Source organism: Indicator indicator, chromosome 3 (assembly GCF_027791375.1).
Source record: "Indicator indicator isolate 239-I01 chromosome 3, UM_Iind_1.1, whole genome shotgun sequence".
NCBI lineage: Eukaryota > Metazoa > Chordata > Aves > Piciformes > Indicatoridae > Indicator > Indicator indicator.
In genome coordinates, this window is record NC_072012.1 from 43722029 (window position 1) to 43739853 (window position 17825).

A 17825-nucleotide genomic window follows, 5' to 3' on the forward strand; every position below is an offset into this window, starting at 1 on the left:
TGGTTTCTTAAAGACACCTAGCCTCAAACTAACACAGTTACTCATAGCAAATAAAAGATTCCTTCTCTGAACTGCTTCCTGGATTCACAGGATCATGGGATTTTAAGGCTTGGAAGACACCTCAGGAGATCATCGAGTTCAACCCTCCTGCCAGAGCAGGACCAGAGAATCTAGTGCAGATTGCACAGGAATGCATCCAGATGGGTCTTGGAAGTCTCCAGAGAAGGAGATTCCACAGCCTCTCTGGGGAGCCTGTTCCAGGGTTCTGTGATCCCCAGAAACAGTGAAGAAGTTCCTCCTTGTGTTGAGGTGGAGCCTTCTGTGCCCCTTGTCTTATCACAGGGTGCAACAGAGAAGAGCTTGTCCCCTCCATCTTGACACCCAGCCCTCTCTCTCTCTCTCCCTTGGCTGTCCAGGGGAAAGTCAACTCTGTGAAGCCTGTTTAGAAAGAAATAGACAGTATTTATTTCCAAATAGGAAAACAGCAGGCACTGGCCTCTTCCCTCAAGTAACTAGGTTTCTTCTCTCAAGTAACTAGTGATAAGGCAAGAGGAAACAGCCTCAAGTTGTGACAAGGGTGGTTTAGACTGGATAGTAAGAAAACCTTACTAAGAGAGTGTTCAGGCGTTGAAACAGGCTGCCCAGGGAAGTGGTGGAGTCACCACCCCTGGAGGTGTTCAAAAAAATGTGTATGTACACATGCATGTGTATATCACATCACATTCATGCATCTAGTAGATTGAATTTGCTACAAAGAAATGTTTCTGGATCATTAGTGATGGATTTTTAAAAAAATCCTTCAGTACTATAGTTTGCTTAAGGATGTCTCATTAACATCTTGACTCACAGGATTTTGTTGATCCTTCACATTTGTAACACAGTGAGAAGATACACAGGCAGTAATCAAAGTAACAAGTTAATCAGCATTTTCAAGCTGTGTGGATGGTTCCTACACAGCTCTGGTGGACTGGGCCACTACAGTCTCTCAGACAGCACCTGGGCACATTCTGAGAAGCCAGCTGGATCAACACTGTACACCTTTTACAGTTGTCAGACAGCTGATGCTGTCAGTGAAAACAGACACTATTTTCCCACTCTGCATCATTAAAACTCTTTTAAGAAGTCATGAACCATATGCACACTGTGCTTAACTAGAAAGTTAAACTTTATCGTCCGGAACATTAAAGTGAAATTACCTCTTGAAGAAAGCCAAATAGCAGTACTTAGTAGATATTAACTTAAAATAACCAAAGATATAAGCAAGTTGCTATAACAGACTGTTCTGAAGATCTTATCCTGGACAAAAGGATACTTTGGTTTTAACACACAAACTTGTCAGCCAGAAATACCTAACTTTTATAGTACCACTGAAGCTCTCCGTTACTTTCAGAGCTGTCTGAGAAACTTTATGCATTCAATCATATTCATATATTACTAGATAGGAATAAACATGTTTTTCAGCTTCTGAGAAACGTTTTGAGAGTACAATTAACCACAGAAAAGAGGAATTGTACCAAGTTTGAGGAAAGTGAGGGAATTCTTTTTCGACATTAAGAGATCCACTCAGACAAATAAATGTCTTGCATCTGAAAGCATAAATAATGGCAAAGTTGAAATTATTATATCTCAAAGAAAAACTTTTATTTTTTTTTCTACCCCACTTATATTCATGAAAGTTTTTTCCCTCAAATGTGAAGGTAATTGAAAAGAAATAGAACCCTGAGTACAAAATGGTAAAGAGAAAATATTTTATTTTTTCTTCAGTTCCTGATGCAGTAACATTGGAAATGAGCTTTTCTTTTTAAAAAAGGGTCTGTCACATAGTCCTACACATTTCTGCTTCAAGGAACAAGCATTTCTTTGCCAATATACAACCAGCCTCAGAGGTAAATACCTCTGAGATAAAATCATGATTGGTTTGTGGAATACTTGCCAAAAGTTCATGACAGAGGAAAAGGCACAAATGTGTCACTTAAAATGCCTTAAACAGTGGATCACAGAATAGCCTTTTATTCTCTTTTCCTAGTGAAAATAGCTGGAATTAGGAGAGCTTTCCAAATTTAGCACATTTAAAGGTAGATGGATTAATCTTTTCTGAGTATATTAGCCAAGTAAGACTTGTTGCTAGCACACATCACTGAGGTAACTTCAAAGTATAGGAATTGGTTTGACAAATGAACAGCTTTATCCAACTATCCCATGACTAGCCATTAAAAGAACATAATACAGGCCAAGGGATCAAATGCTCCAGCAAGAAGTTTCTTCTCAACACAGAGGGTTCAGCACTCTCGCAGACTCAACTCAAGTAATGTATATCATTAAGAAGTTACTTACATTAGGTCTTAATCCTGCTGCCATTTCATAATACTTCTCAGCTTCTTCGTTGAGACTGGCTTGTCTAGCAGGACAGAAAAAAAAATTCAATATAGTTACACTCCATTTTCCTTGGGCTACAAAAGATACCATACTAAAGAAGCACAGTTAAAACCAAAATTCTGATTAATCTATTAGCCTAACAAATGCACAAAATATGTCTATCTAAAAGATTTTTTTTTAAATATTTCATAATATTCATTACCACAAAATGCTGTTTACCTACCTCACTTTGTTTTTAGTTCTGAAATTATATTAGTACACACTGGAGAGAAAAACAGAAAGCCAAACACACATCTGAGTTGCACCAATCCTCACTAGAGGAAAAGCTGGCTTGTTTTTTTTGTTTTTTTTTGTTTTTTTTTTTTTTGTAATTAGCCATACTATATGACAATGCAGTTCACTTCTTTTTGCCTCCCCAAGAACACTGTAGTTCTAGAAAAGAAAATAATTTAAAAAATCAGAGACTACAATGAATTCTCAAAAGTAGGTTTCCATGGTTCAGGGAATTCATTTAGCAAAGAGAGTTCTGATTTCAACATTTACTCCCATCAGTCTGAGAGGACATTAACACTTAGATCTCACATGTTGGGCGAATAAGATGACATTCTGGGCACCTGAATCACTATCAACTCATCTCTTTTTCTTTTCCTTATTAATACACATGGCACCTACATTCTATTAATAGTTTAATTTTTACTTTTTTCTTCTGAGTTTCCAGTTTAATCCCTTCAAATGAAAATGGAATATGTTGCCAAAGAAATCCAAACAATTATCTTTCTTCTCAACAGGCATTTTTCTTTTCTCTCAGACTTCTCCTTTTTGTCTCCACCTTCTTAATTTTCCTCCAGCTATTTATTTTGACTACTGGCCCAATGAATATCAGTTGATCACATACATATCTTGAGAAAGATGGTAAATACATAAGAAAACCCAAGTACTCCTATCAGGCAGGCCACATATCTTCTGCTAAAGTTATTAGCTTTTTTGTCTATGAAGGCAAAAGAGTTAGGTGCTTTTATAGAAGAGTTAGGACAGGAGAACCTTGGCATATTTGTGTTTGTCTTGTGATTAGAGGTGCATTTCTGTGATACAAAATGGAAAATTCAGAAAAGAAGGATAACGCTGAGTAGGGTTGGTTGCATACTTTTTTTACTTTACCCTTTTTATTCTGCTGCTGAGAACAGTTTCTAGTTCAAAGAGTATCAATCAACTGAGACTGTATCTGGAGATTTTACCTTGTTTATCACATGGGCTTTTATATGCTTATATTCAGTGATCTAGCTGTGTTCTAATTTTATGTTCCCATCCACCCTAATTTTAACCATTAGCTACATCATGCATGCTACTTAATACCAGTCAACACATTTTGACAGTTGTTGGTCTTGGGAGGAGAAAGGGAGGAAGGATAATCCCTTTGAAGTTTTTCATATGAGTGGCTTGCAAGCTGAAACCACTTCCTGACTAAAAACTTGCCAAGTAGAACCTGGTTTATACCTGCTAACTGTTTTAAATTACTTTGCACATAGATCATTGACTGAGTGGCTGCAGTGGTTAGAAATGCTGGAATGTCTAAAAATACCCATTTAACCTGCTTCAGAATCACTCCTGCTGGGCATTAGTAGCACTTGAAATGACTGAAAAAAAAAAAAAAGAAATAAAAATAAATCTCATCCTTTCAAATGTCAGGATTTACTGTAAGGCACATAAAATGAAACATGGCACGGAGTTTTTTTCTTGTTTTGTTTTTCCTGTCTGCACAAACCTGTGAGGAAACAAAGCATTTCTGAACGTGGTGAAATTCTGTACAATAAACAAGGTGCCTTACCCAGGAGGCAGATACAGACATATACTTCACCTTCAAAAAGTGTTCTTGGCATGTGAACATGGAACAAATTAAAATCTTGTCCTCTTTTAGCCCAGTGGAACTACATGGTTTGCTTTCCTCCCACATGTACATCTTGAAACATGGATCATTAATCCCCAAGTTGAAATCAGTTTGAATTTATAGTTCTCCATTAAAAACGCTTTATAGAAATTAATGTGCACCACAATAACTTGGTCAGGAGAAAAGACAGTTCCATTTCTGGGTCATTCAGCAATAGCTCCTTTAGTTAAGATACAGCAGAATTCTGGCTCCCATTTTCACTGGAAATCTGCACCAGGAATTCATTATGTTAAGCTCTGGAATGGCTTTCCCTTGAGCAAAATTAAAGGCATAGAGGTAGGAAATTGCAGTAACCGTATGCCACTGAGCAGTAAAGGGCTCTGGATCAATGTCAAATAACTGAAGGACACTACTAAAGGAAATATAATTCATATTAGAATAAAACATTAGATAAATTGCTGATACTAAACCAGAAAGGAAAGAAAGGAAGCAAAGAGAAATGAGGAAGACACAGCCCTTTTCAGTTACAAGCTGTATTTCATCCTCTGTGCTAAATCTTTTCACAAGGACTGACCTTCACAACATTTCTGATTTCCCCCATTAACATCTAGCATTCAATCTTAAGGGACAAAAATGTCTCCTCCTTTTATTCTCTCATATCTCTTGACCTGAGCCTCCAGACCTATCAGTTCCCTGTATTTTTTCCAGTTGACTGCCAATAAAACCTCATAAATGTGCTTGACAGAACATCATTCTTAGGTTCTCCTAACACCCAGTTATACTCAGCTTGCCTTCATTTTGAATATTTATGTTGATCACTGGAAAAAAGTACTGCTTTAAGAGATAAACACCAGTGCTGACTGGTTTAGATATATAAACTTGTGAATGAAGAAGGGTTATTTTTAACCTGCTATCATAAGCATAAGGCTTCAGACTGTTCACAGGATCACAGGATGTTAGGGGTTGAAGGGGACCTCTGGAGATCATCGAGTCCAACCCCCTGCCAGAGCAGGACCACGTAACCATATAATCTAGCACAGGTCACACAGGAATGCATTCAGATGGGTCTCCAGAGAAGGAGACTCCACAACCTCTCTGGGGAGCCTGCTCCAGTGCTCCGTAACCCTTACAGTAAAGAAGTTCCTCCTCAAGGCCACACATTGAGTTCTGAGTTTGGTTTTGGGCCCCTCACTGCAGGAAGGACACTGAAGTGTGGGAGAGGGTCCAGCGAAGGGCAACAAACCTGGAGAAGGGTCTAAAGCACAAGTCTTGTGAGGAATGGCTGAAGGGACTGGGGCTGTTTAGTCTGGAGAAAAGGAGACTACAGGAATACCTTACTGCTCTCTACAACTACCTGAAAAGAGGTTGTAGTGAGGTGGTTGGTGGTCTCTTTTTACTAGTAACAAGTGATAAGGTGAGAGGAAATGGCCTCAAATTGCACCAGGGGAGGTTTGTATTGGATAACAGAAAGGTTATCAAACACTGGAATAGGCTGCACAGGGAGGTGGTTGAATCACCATCCCTGTAGCTGTTTAAAAGATGCACAGACGTGGTGCCAAGGGACATGGTTTAGCACCAGATGGTAGAGTTAGATAATGATTAGACTTGATGATCTTAAAGGTCTTTTCCAACTAAAACAATTCTGTGAGTGTTTCCCAAAAGCCCCACTTACAGAAGCGTGAGGAAAAAAAAATACCCTTACAAAATGTGCTTTTAAGGAAAGCTCTTCTTCCTATGCTTGTTTTCATTTGGAAACAACATGAAGCTCTTCTCTTTCTAATTACAATGGCAATATCACCATGCTGCCATTCCTCATTCTGAAAGTAATCATCCCCTAGATCACTGGAAACTTCATGGCAGCTCACCTCAGTACTTATCACTGTGAATACATGACTCAGTCACTGAAGCTACAGCCACCATATGGCATTACAAATAGATGCTTCACTACATTCCATTAAATGCTTTCAGCTTTGCTGAAAGGCTTCAAACTGCTGTAAGCAAGAGCATAGCAAATACTACAAAAGTAAAACACATGACCAGTTGCTGTTTTAAGAAGAACCACCCAAACAGCAACACGACCCTTGAATGAAGCTGTCTGGAAAACAAACTTGTTGAGCAAACAAATTTTACAGGCAAGTATTATGCAAGTTAAAAGTTACCAGGCTGTTGCAAAGAAATTAATTACATTCATCCCACATCTCACCCCTATTACAGATGACTTGTTTCGTCTGGTATTACATTATCAGGATCCTACAAAAGTCACGTAGGCAAAAAATTTATATCTTTGTGTAATTAGGAACAGGGAGGTATCTGAATAATGCAAACATAACTAACTCAGATGATTTTTGTTGACATCAGATTCAGTCACAAAGAGAGGAAGTAAATAGTTGTCTACGTTTAAGGAGCAAGAGAGGCTTTTTAACCCTTCTCAAAGGAGTTAAAGATGTGGCATAGATGGTTGGTCAGTGAGGTGGATTGAACACTGTCTCCACAACAGAGTTCAGAGGGTTGTCATCAGTGGCACAGAGTCAACTTGGAGGTCTGTGGCAAATGGTGTCCCCCAGGGACTGGGTCCAGTTTTGTTCAATATCTTTATCAATGACCTGGATGAGGGCATTGAGAGTACCCTCAGCAAGTTCGCTGATGATACAAAACTGGGGGGGTTGGCTGACACCTGTCAGGCTGTGCAGCCATCCCACATCACCTGCACAGGCTGAGAGCTGGGTGCAGACAAACCACATGAAGTTCAATAACGACAAAGTGCAGGGTCCTACATCTGGGGAGGAATAATAAGAGGCACCAGGACAGGTTAGGGGCTGCCCTGCTGGAAAGCAGCTCCATGGAGAAAGACCTTGGAGTGCTGGTGGACAGCAAGTTCTCCATGGAACAACAATGTGCTCTTGTGGCCAAGAGAGCCAATGGGATCCTGGGATGTATCAAGAAAGGTGTCCAGCAGGGCTAGGGAAGTTCTTCTACCATTCTACTCTGCCCTGGTGAGATCACACCTGGAATACTGTGTCCAGTTTTGGGCTCCCCCGTTCAAGAGAGACAGAGACCTGCTGGAGAGAATCCAACGGAGAGCCGTTCCTGTGCGGACTACCCTAAGTGATCCTGCTCTGGCAGGGGGGTTGGACCTGATGATCTCTTGAGTTCTCTTCCAACCTCTGATATACTGTGATACTGTGATACTCCACACAGGATTGGATAGAGTTAGAAAGTTTAAATGGAAATGTTATTCATAAATACATATTACAGAGCGAAGCATATAAAATACACAAAATCCATAGTACACCTCAGCCACGGTTCTTCAGAAAACCTCTTTAGGCCAAAACTTCCCACTACCTTCCTCCAAACCAGGAAAGAACTCAAATTCTGTTCCCCATGCCTCCCTGCCCAGCCCCCCCTCCCCCCCTATACCAAACCCAAGTGATGCAGCTTAAAATTCAGCTTTTCAGCTCCAGGCCCCAACCAGGTCACTTCCAGGTCCCACTCCCACTCATTGCAAGGATAAGGGAACCAGCTGAGAAGGAAGGGAGTGAGGGAGATGAAGAGGCAAGGACAGCTTGTGCTGTTCCCTTATAAATGGGAGATGCAGGCATTCTGGGGATGGAATCTGGGCTGGACTATTCAGCTCCTTGTACCCTCCGGTATTCTGGATGAACCATCTCTATGGTTAGGACATAGACCTCAACCCATGACAATAGTGCTGGAATACCTGATAGGAAGAGCAGAAATCTTTCTTGTGACTGATAAACTGAGAACAGGCTACATCTATAAACACACATACTGCATTTGGACACAGTTAACTAATTCTGTTGCAAATTCCAGTTCAACATTTTCAAATCCTGTGTAGGTTTATTTAGGTTGTTCAATTTAAACATTTTTCTCAGTGAAAAGTGAAAAGAAGAGTGAAAAGATTTTTCAAAAAGGAAAATATTTTTTCACTAAAGTAGAAAAATTAATTGGACTCAGAAGGAATATTGTGATTGTTTTCTATTCAAAGGATCTTCAACCCAAATTTGAAAGAACTTGGCTGCAGTTCTGAAGAAGTGTCTACATGCTTCTGAATTTCATGACACTCCTGTGATCTAGGGCTGGAAGCAGCAGTATGACAGGAGGGAAAGACAATTCCTTTCTATTCAACAGCATGTCACAGGGTAGAACACTTGGTCTCAATAAAATTACTAGAATTTACACAAAAATCTAAGTTACTGTTATTACCTCCTAGTAATTTTGTAAACCTTGCATCATCCGCACTAGCATCAATTCCTGTCTCTTAGTACACAACACATCTTTAAACTACATCCCTTCTGTCTCACAACAATTAATTCACTTCCATGACCTGTGAACTTCTATAATGTATTCTCTGTGTCACAGATGTGCAGTCCATTCAAAATCTTTACTTGCTGGTCAGTTTTTATAGCTCTCTGTAGTACCTAAAGACTGGTTGGTCACCTATATGAAACTCTTCTCTTTAACACTATGCCAGACTGAGGACTCCCTTCTTTCCTTCCTCCTTTGTATCTTGGTATCTGCTTTTCCCTTGTAGTCATCTCAGCTCTCCATCATTCTAAGTATCCTGAAAATCAACTTCTTCTGAAATCCCATACAGTCAAGGTGGATTTGTAACTGCTTTGATTTAATGTGTGAATAGACATTCCCCTTACACAACAGCTGTCATGTAAGCAATATAGTGAATACATTGCTAAGGAAAGCAGTGAACAAAGGCAGATGACAGAATCATAACCTTTTGCAGAAATCACTCAGATCATAAGACATGTGGTTTAAAGCAAATATTTGGCAGTAATGAACTTAACTTTGCCACCCTGACTCTTGCTAAATCCTCCAGACCACTTCAGACTCAGAGCATATTAGGAAGACATGACAATCTTTCACAAAGAAAGTTGAGTATTTAAGTGAATAATTAGACCAACTGGGAATCCCAAAAGAACACAGTTGGATTGTAGCTAAACTAAACCAACAGACTTTTTTTTTTCCTGTGGTTGTTGTTTTTAAGGGTTTTGGTTTGGTGGGTTTTCTTTTTTTTTTTTTCTCTTTTTTTTTTCTTTTTTAAGGTTTTGGTTTTTTGCTTACAGCTAAAACAGAGAATGCAGTTTAGAATCACTGAACTTAACCTCCCAGAAAGTGTCTACTCCCAAACAGTTCAAGTAGGGTAACCATGGCTGTTGTACAGCACAGCTCTTAGTCTGAGAGTGGAAAACAACACTCATGCTGAGGCAAAGACGTGTCTTCAAGAGGTGGGTTGCTTTACTCAGTGCTCACAGAGCAAGCAAGATCTTTATAAAACTTCCACTCAAAATAGTATTGATCTATGCCACCATGTTTTAAAATACTCACAAGAACACTGTTAAACCGTCTTCCACAACACATTCACCAAAATCAGGAGTCTGACATGCTCCATACCCTTCTGGATTCAGCTTTCATTCCTAACTTGCTATGCTTCTGTTTGTGAATTTGTTTCATTAACCTAAATGTTTGAAATTACTGAACTTTGTCTTCAGAGATATAATTCAGAAAGAGGAAAGGGAAGAGTCTTTAAAATAGGTCATAAACATGTGGTAGGTAAAATTATTGTTCACCAGCGAACCATCTGTCTTAGCTTCAGAGAATCACAGAATCAACCAGGTTGGAAAAGACCTCCAAGATCATCAAGTCAACCAATCACCCAACCCTATCTAATCAACTAGACCATGGCACTAAGTGCCTCATCCAGTCTTAAACACCTCTAGGGATGCTGACCCCACCACCTTCCTATCTAATCTACAAGCAGTGAGTGTTCTTTATCAGAGGATGATTGGGACTGATTCCAAAATCCTGGTAGGACAAGAGGGAATGGTTTGAAGCTGAAGGAGAGTAGGTTTAGACTGGATCTTAGGAAGAAGTTCTTCAGTACAAGGGTGGGAGGACTCTGGAATAGGCTGCCCAGGGAGGCTGAGGATACCTCCTCCCTGGGTGTATTCAAGGCCAGGCTGGATGAGGCCTTGAGCAGCCACATCTAGTGGAAAGACGTTTCTGCCCATGGTGGGAGGTTGGAGTAGATGATCTCTAAGATCCCTTCCAACCTAAGCCATTCTCTGATTCTATGATATAGAAGAAATCTTCATTCTGAAGCATAGGTCACTCATCTGAAGCTAATTCTACCTTCTCTCTAATATAATTTCCTTTTGTTTCATATTCTAAACATCCAAAGTACAAACAGACGAAGGAGGCATCTTCATCAGAGAAATTATCTCAGCTCTTTTGTACTAATACAGTGTATTTTTTATTCCCTTTTTCATGCCTTTTCTAAGCATAGATATAATCTAAATGAAATCAAGTATCCTCATAGCTATTAAGCAGACAATAGACAATAATTAGATAGTTATGCTAGAAATAACCATGGAGGATACCTATTACAGTAATGTGAGTTTAATGATAATGCTCAGGCAGCAGCTTAATGTTACTGAATATTCAGGTCTGACAGCTTTGAAAGGAAAAAAGAAAAAGAAGTCTAAAATTTTATTCTATTCAGATAGGGGAACAGAATTAAATAGAAGACTACATTTTAAATCACAGATTCTGATAATATCACTAAGTGCTCCTATGAGTCTCAAAGTCATCATTAGCCTGGGAATATTTAGATTTTTTAATTATCATAGTGTTCCCTACTGATATTAATACAAAATATGGTATTTTCAGTATTCTTCAGCTATATTCAGATCAGAAATGTGGTCTACTGTTTTTACAAATCAAGTGAAAGGAAATTCTGCAGAAGGCTCTCCACAAAAGAAACAAAAAAGGATTACCTGCTTGTGAACAACATCAGTTTTAAGGTAAGAAACTGCAAAAATTATAAGAATTATGGAAATTTAGAAGTACAAAGTGATAAATCCTGCAGCAGTTTCACTCCAGTTTTTTAAATCTCATTAGCAATACTGAATTATTCAAAAGAATTCCTGGGCTTTAAAAAGAACCTGGCACATGCACAGGCTGTAAAGATTTGTAGCCTCCAAAAGAAGGGAGGAAATCAAGTGAGGTGGACATAAAAGCACTAACCTGAGCATATGGGCTGCATTGAAAACAACATCAAATTCTGTATTATCAAGTTCAGCTGCTTTTTTTGCCATCTCAGCTGCTTCTATCAGGCGGGATTCTTCTAGGAGGAACTGACCTGCAATGGAGTGCACAAACATGAGCTCACAGAAAACAACTGATAGATAATACTGCAGACCATAGAGTTAGGAAGGTCTCTTAGACTCAGTGAGATTTCACATGCAGTAAATACAGAAAAAAAAAAAAAAAACAAAAAACCACCAAACAATAAATGTAACAGATTAACTGCAATATTTGCAGAACATATTTATGAACACTGAGAACAATACAGCAAAACAGCCATCAAGAAACAATATTCCTAATCTCCAAGAAGCCTGCCATGTAAGAACTTATCCTTCAAGCCTATACATTGACCTTCATTTCCTCAAAAGGAAGCAAAATAATATAAAATAACATCTACAAATTAAACATTTCAATTTAAAATGCGTATCTCAAAATTACATTAAAAACTTTTTAGAGATATATATGTATGCACTTCATCTTTACCATTATAAATGATACTTTGCTTTGAAATGATTATATAAATGTATACCCTGATGAACTGGTATTTTCATAGAATCATAGAATGGTTTAGGTTGGAAGGGACCTTAGAGATCATCTACTCCAACTTCCTGGCCATGGGCAGGGATGCCTCTCAATTAGACTGAGCTGCCCAACATCTCTTCCCACCTGGCTTTGAACACCTCCAGGAAGGAAGAATTCACAGCTTCCCCAGGCAGCCTTTACCAGAGTCCCACCACTGCCAAACTGAAGAACTTCTTCCTAAGATCCAGGCCCTGGATCCAGGAACCACTTGTGTGGGTCTGAATTTACATGCAAGATTTTAATCTCTGACAGGTAGCTGGCAAACGACATGATTTATGAGACACCACCCAATATCACATATGGAACTTTCTTGTTACAGGTATCACAAGTCCAGCTCTTGCCAATAACATAAATTTTGGTAACCTGATTGATTTTTGGAATCAGAAGCAGTTTTGAGAAAAATCACTTTCTAGAAGCTCTGATTAACAGAACTTTTCCTTCTCCAATGAAATCACATTTCTCATTACTATTCTTCTAAAGCAGGAGTGGGAAATCCACATCCCAAGCTCAAGTGTGACCTTCAACAACGCTGTTCTTTGCCTGCAACAACGTTACTTTTTAAAATACTATTTCCTATCTTTCTTACTAGACAGTAGAGAACCGAGTGTAAATGCATAGCCAAGAGCTTTTAAAGACCTTTGACCACAGAGAACAGATTCAATATTTCACTCTCAGTAATTTTTCTCTAAAGTACAATATGCAAAGATTAAAAATAACACAAAAGCTGACAAATTCTGTACCTAAAGCCTTGTTCAAATTCACTTTTTCTTGCAAATTGTCAACAGTGGGTTTGAGTCTGACAAAATTTTTGAGGCAATATGTGCAATCTACTGAAAAGTTGAGATAAAAGCATGTATGTCATTTAAATAACAAGATTTTTCACGTCTTAGGAGATGAAAAAAAAATACAAAAAAACTTTACTTTTATCTTCTGTCAAAGTTTCAAAGAAATATTTACCCATAGAGATAAAAGCATATACTCTCCATCTTATATAAGTGTCTTTCTAAAATGTTTATGAACATGGGTGTGGATCTGGGCAACCTGATCTAGTGTGAGGTATCCCTGCCCATGGCAGGGGAGTTGGAACTAGATGATCCTTGGGGTTCCTTCCAACCCTGACAATTCTGTGATTTGCAAAGCAGTTTGCTAAGACAAGCACCAACAGCAGTTTAAAAGCCATATACATCTGAACTGGTAGTTCTGTTGCTTTTTTGTAATATGAAAGGTATTAATTGGTTGGGATATGCCTGTGTGTAAGAACCTTTTATGTCCAGAGCATAAAGGTATTAGTACCTTCCTCTAGAACAGGCTCAACTATTCCTACAGGCACTATGAGCTTTTCTTTTACTAGATAAAAGTGTAACTTTCACCAATCTCTCTCTTTTCTCACTGGCAAGCATTCAAAGGTATTTTATATTTGAACTGAGTAGGTTTCTGAAAGAGCTCATCTTGCTTCTGCTGCTTTTGAAAAGAAGCATTTTGAATGTTCTCAGGATGTTGTTGGCTCTGCAGTTACTCAGACTTCAATGACCTGTCCTTGTGTCCTAATATCTTTAGTAATCCAAGCAAAATTGAGTAAACTGCCTTTCGAATAAGATGGAAAAAAAAAAAAAAAACTTCTAATCTCACCATATAAGGGAATAGTTAGGATTTTAATATATGTTTGTCACCAAGTCTTCTGCATCTTATCCTCTTCAAAAAAAGTTTTCTCTTTCCCTGGCATAATTGAAACAACTCCATTAACATGAAAAGTGGCTATATCAAGACCATTAGACTCAACAAATCTATTTATAATGAACTTCACTAGAAGTTCCTTCAGCACATCCAACATTGAGGATTTGAAGCTGAATATCTGTTAGTGTTTTAAAAGCATTTCAAGTTTCAACAGAAGTCAGAATAGGGATCAGGTTCTGGCTGATCCAATGCATTGTGTCTTGTCTTTGAAGCATAGAGTAAGGCTACAAGATCAATGCTTGAGACGTGAGCTGTGCTGAACTACATTCTCACTGAATGAGAACAGAACCACCACTGAAGTCACCATCAAACCTGCTGTGGCAATGCAGAGCAAAAGAGCAGATGCAACCCAAGATTTCAGAATGGAAAATTTCAGTAGCATTCTGTGGAAGAAATGAGAGGAGAAACCTCACCCCTGAGCTGATGTCCAAAGCTTTTCAGGTGATGAATCAACATTGCAAGACGTCAAGTCAACAGACGTGACCTAATGCGACTGCTTCCTTTAAGAGTTTCAAAACAGATTCATTGGCTGTGAATGAGCAGTTCCCAGAGCAAGGGGATGTTTGCTTAAAGATCCTGCTTTCCAGGCCTGGTTAGACAATTTCTTGGTGAATGTGTAGGATGTGACAGAGGAAGCAAAGAGAACTTATATCAACATCACCTAGATGGTAGCAGCATTGCATTTTTTAATTTCTTTTGCTGCTCCTTATATTCCATTCCATCTTTATCTAAAGCTCTTCTCTGGCTTTCTTGCTGGAAGAGCTTTTGAGGAGTTTAACCCCTCAATTAGAGAAGATTATTGCATGCAAATAAAATCTATAGAATGACTACATAAGCCAGTGGGTGCTGCAACAATAATATATACACTGGCTTTGAAAATTATTATTTTATTAGCTTTTCTCTTTGTCTGACAAACTTATCTGGTGCAGTTGTGCTAAATATACCATTGGATGTCATCCAATGCATGACTAGAGATAAGAGAGAAAAAAATAAATTGCAACCCTTTGGGACTTGATGACTGAACTTGTGGCCACATCTGGATCACTGGAAGCTCTCACTAAAACAAAAGATTTAGGATGAATACATATAATGTCGAGGACCTCATGTTTTACATATACTAAGGAAGATTCTGAGCTCTATTGTCATTCCCCAGGCACCTGGTGATGTATAAGGTTTACAAAAGTGAGAGTTTCTCCTCCCTCTCTGTTCTCTGGTGAGGCCACATCTGGAATATCGTGTCCAGTTCTGGGCCTCTCAGTTCAAGAACTGCAGAGAACTGCTTGAAAGAGTCCAGTGCAGAGCCACAAAGATGCTGAAGGGATCTTTCCTTATGAAGAAAGGCTGAGGGAGCTGGGGAGAAGAGGAGACTGAGGGTTGACCTCATTCATGTTTATAAAGATGTGAAGGGCAGTATCAGGAGGACAGAGCCACGCTCTGCTCAGTGATGTCCAATGATATGACAAGGGGCAATAGGTGCAAGCTGGAGCAGAGGAGGTTCTGCCTAAACATAAGGAAAAACTTTTTCATTGTGAGGGTGATAGAGCCCTGGAAGAGGCTGCCCAGAGAGGTTGTGGAGTCTTCCTCTATGGAGAACCTGCCTGGATGCATTCCCATGTGACCTATTCTAGGTGGTTCTGCTCAGGTAGTGGGGTTGGACTAGACGATCTTTTGAGGTACCTGCCAACTCCTAAAATTTTGTGATTCTGTGATTCAGAGATTCAGCTGCACTTTTGTAGGAGTTCCACGTTATTTCTTAAAAAATGCTCACAATGAGATGGCACTCATAGATCAAAACACACATTTATTAACAAAGAGGTCTACAGGGTTGTTCATGCTACAGGATTTTTCAGTTCCTGCAAAAACTTTACATTATGGCAACATGAAAGAAGCACAAAGTCACATTCTCTCTGATCTGCAATTTCTATACAGCATACCTAAAGCAGTCCAGTATATTCTGCTGAGGAAGGAGAGTCAATCATGCATTTGGGATGTCAGAGTGCTTAGATTTAAGGACAAACTCAAGAGAAGAGCCAGAAATGTGGAAATCTCACAGCATTCAGGGTCAGTGGCCTAGCTTGTTTGGAAATACTCCACTGCATTCCACTTAAGTGATTTGTTCCAAAGGGAGTTTGGAATAAATAATTACTAGAGTGGTTTGGAGTATCTTATTTTAATGTTGGGTGCTAGCAACAGCCTAAAGAACAACAGAAAGGACAATTTATATGCATAAGCCTTTGCACAGTCATCCCTCACAGGTGCCAAGGAAACTGCAAGCAAGACTTCAGATTGGTATATCCTTCTTAATACCTCAGCTTCTGGTATGTTTTTGTTTAGGATTTTTTTTTTTTTCAGTTTCAGTCTCTCTTAATAGTAGCTTGAGATTTTCTTAAAGTTATTGGAACAAATTATGGCAGCAGAAAGGTCAGAAGCTCAATCAAATCTTTCTGCAACCCAGTTAAATCTTCCTGGTTTGGATCTAGGAATACTGTCTTCCTGGAATTCACTGGTATTGTAAGAGGAGGTAAAAGGCATAGTCCAGAATCAGGATCTTATTTTGATGGCACTGCATGCTCAAGACAGAGAGACTCTTCCTCCAAAGAGTGTTATTTGAGTATCATAAACTTGTTTTATAGTTTCCCTTCAAAATCATTATATAGAATCACAGAATCATAGAATCAGTCAGGGTTGGAAGGGACCACAAGGATCATCCAGTTCCAACCCCCCTGCCATGGCCAGGGACACCTCACACTACATCAGGCTGGCCAGAGCCTCATCCAGCCTGGCCCTAAACACCTCCAGGGATGGGGCCTCAACCACCTCCCTGGACAACCCATTCCAGGCTCTCACCACTCTCATGGGGAAGAACTTCTTCCTCACGTCCATCCTGAATCTCCCCACTTCCAGCTTTATTCCATTCCCCCTAGTCCTATCACTACCTGATATCCTGATATAAGAATTTCCAAAAGATTTTAAGTGGTAAAACCCCCTTAATTTGCTGAAAGGCTCATGAGTGCATATTGGGAAGGCTGGCAAAGAGACTTAGAGATGGATATACTACATCTGGTTGGCTTTGACCCCATCTCAACAAGGAATTTAATTTCTCAATACATAATCACCATGTAGCATCTGGTGTTCCCAATGGAGCAGATCCATGCACTCTGTTTTATTTATCATTTGGCATACACTGCATTTAGGTAACCTGTCAGTCAGAAAACAGACAAATCATTCACAGGAATGATGGACTGTGAAGTAAGTTCTGTTCATTTCACTGACAAAGATGAAAGCTGGCCTTCCAATCGACTAGGGTGATATTTCTTCACTGGCATGAAATTCTACTGAAGAAATGAGTAAGACTTCATTACCAGGTCATGGCTGATATTTCTCCTTTTTATCAATACAACTTTGACATTTTATTTTTCATCATTATATTGTTTCTTTCATGAGATTTTTTTCTCCTTAAATGTATGCAAATGCACATCTGTAAACATATGTAAATTTTGACACTTACTGGCATATGTAAGTGTATGACTTAGAGACTGAAACAAATGCTGCTTGAAAATCCATTTCTATCACATTTCAATGAAATTTATTTTGAAGCTTAAACTGCAGAAGTTCTAATCCAGTTTTCAGACTGGGACTTAGGAGTGGTGAAGCAGTTATCTTTGGAGGCAAGGCCAACACAAATTGTTCACAGACTCAGGTGAAAATTTAGATTTGAAAAAGGGCTAAAAGATCTGTGCCAAAACAATCATAGAATCATTCAGGTTGGCAAAAGACCCTTGAGATCATCAGGTCCAACCATTAACCACACTCTACCAAGTTTACCACTAAACAATATTGCTAAGCTCCACAACTAAACCAACTTTAAACACATCCAGGGATGGTAACTCAACCACTTCCCTGGGCAGCCTGTTCAATGCCTGACCACTCTTTCAGTGAAAAAATCTTTTTCCTTATGTCTAGCCTAAACCTGCCCTGGTGCGGTTTGAGGCCATTCCCTCTTGCTCTGTCACTAATTACCTGTGAGAAGAGACCAGGAAGAAAGTGAAAAAAAAAAAAAAACAACCAAAAACCCAGCAGTTAACAAACTTGTGGGAAAAAAAGAAGATAACAAGAGAAAAATATATAAAAG

The 17825-nt window shown here is 39.1% G+C and overlaps 1 protein-coding gene across 1 annotated transcript in view; it reads right to left on the bottom strand.

Moving 5' to 3' along the window:
* TMTC2 (transmembrane O-mannosyltransferase targeting cadherins 2) overlaps positions 1 to 17825 on the bottom strand; it is a 265543-nt gene that overhangs the window by 21625 nt on the left and 226093 nt on the right. The window contains exons 10-11 of the mRNA XM_054399725.1: positions 11318 to 11432; positions 2335 to 2398 (exon numbers count right to left, since the gene is read on the bottom strand). Coding sequence (XP_054255700.1) covers positions 2335 to 2398; positions 11318 to 11432 — 179 coding nt within the window. The remainder of the gene's footprint in view (positions 1 to 2334; positions 2399 to 11317; positions 11433 to 17825) is intronic.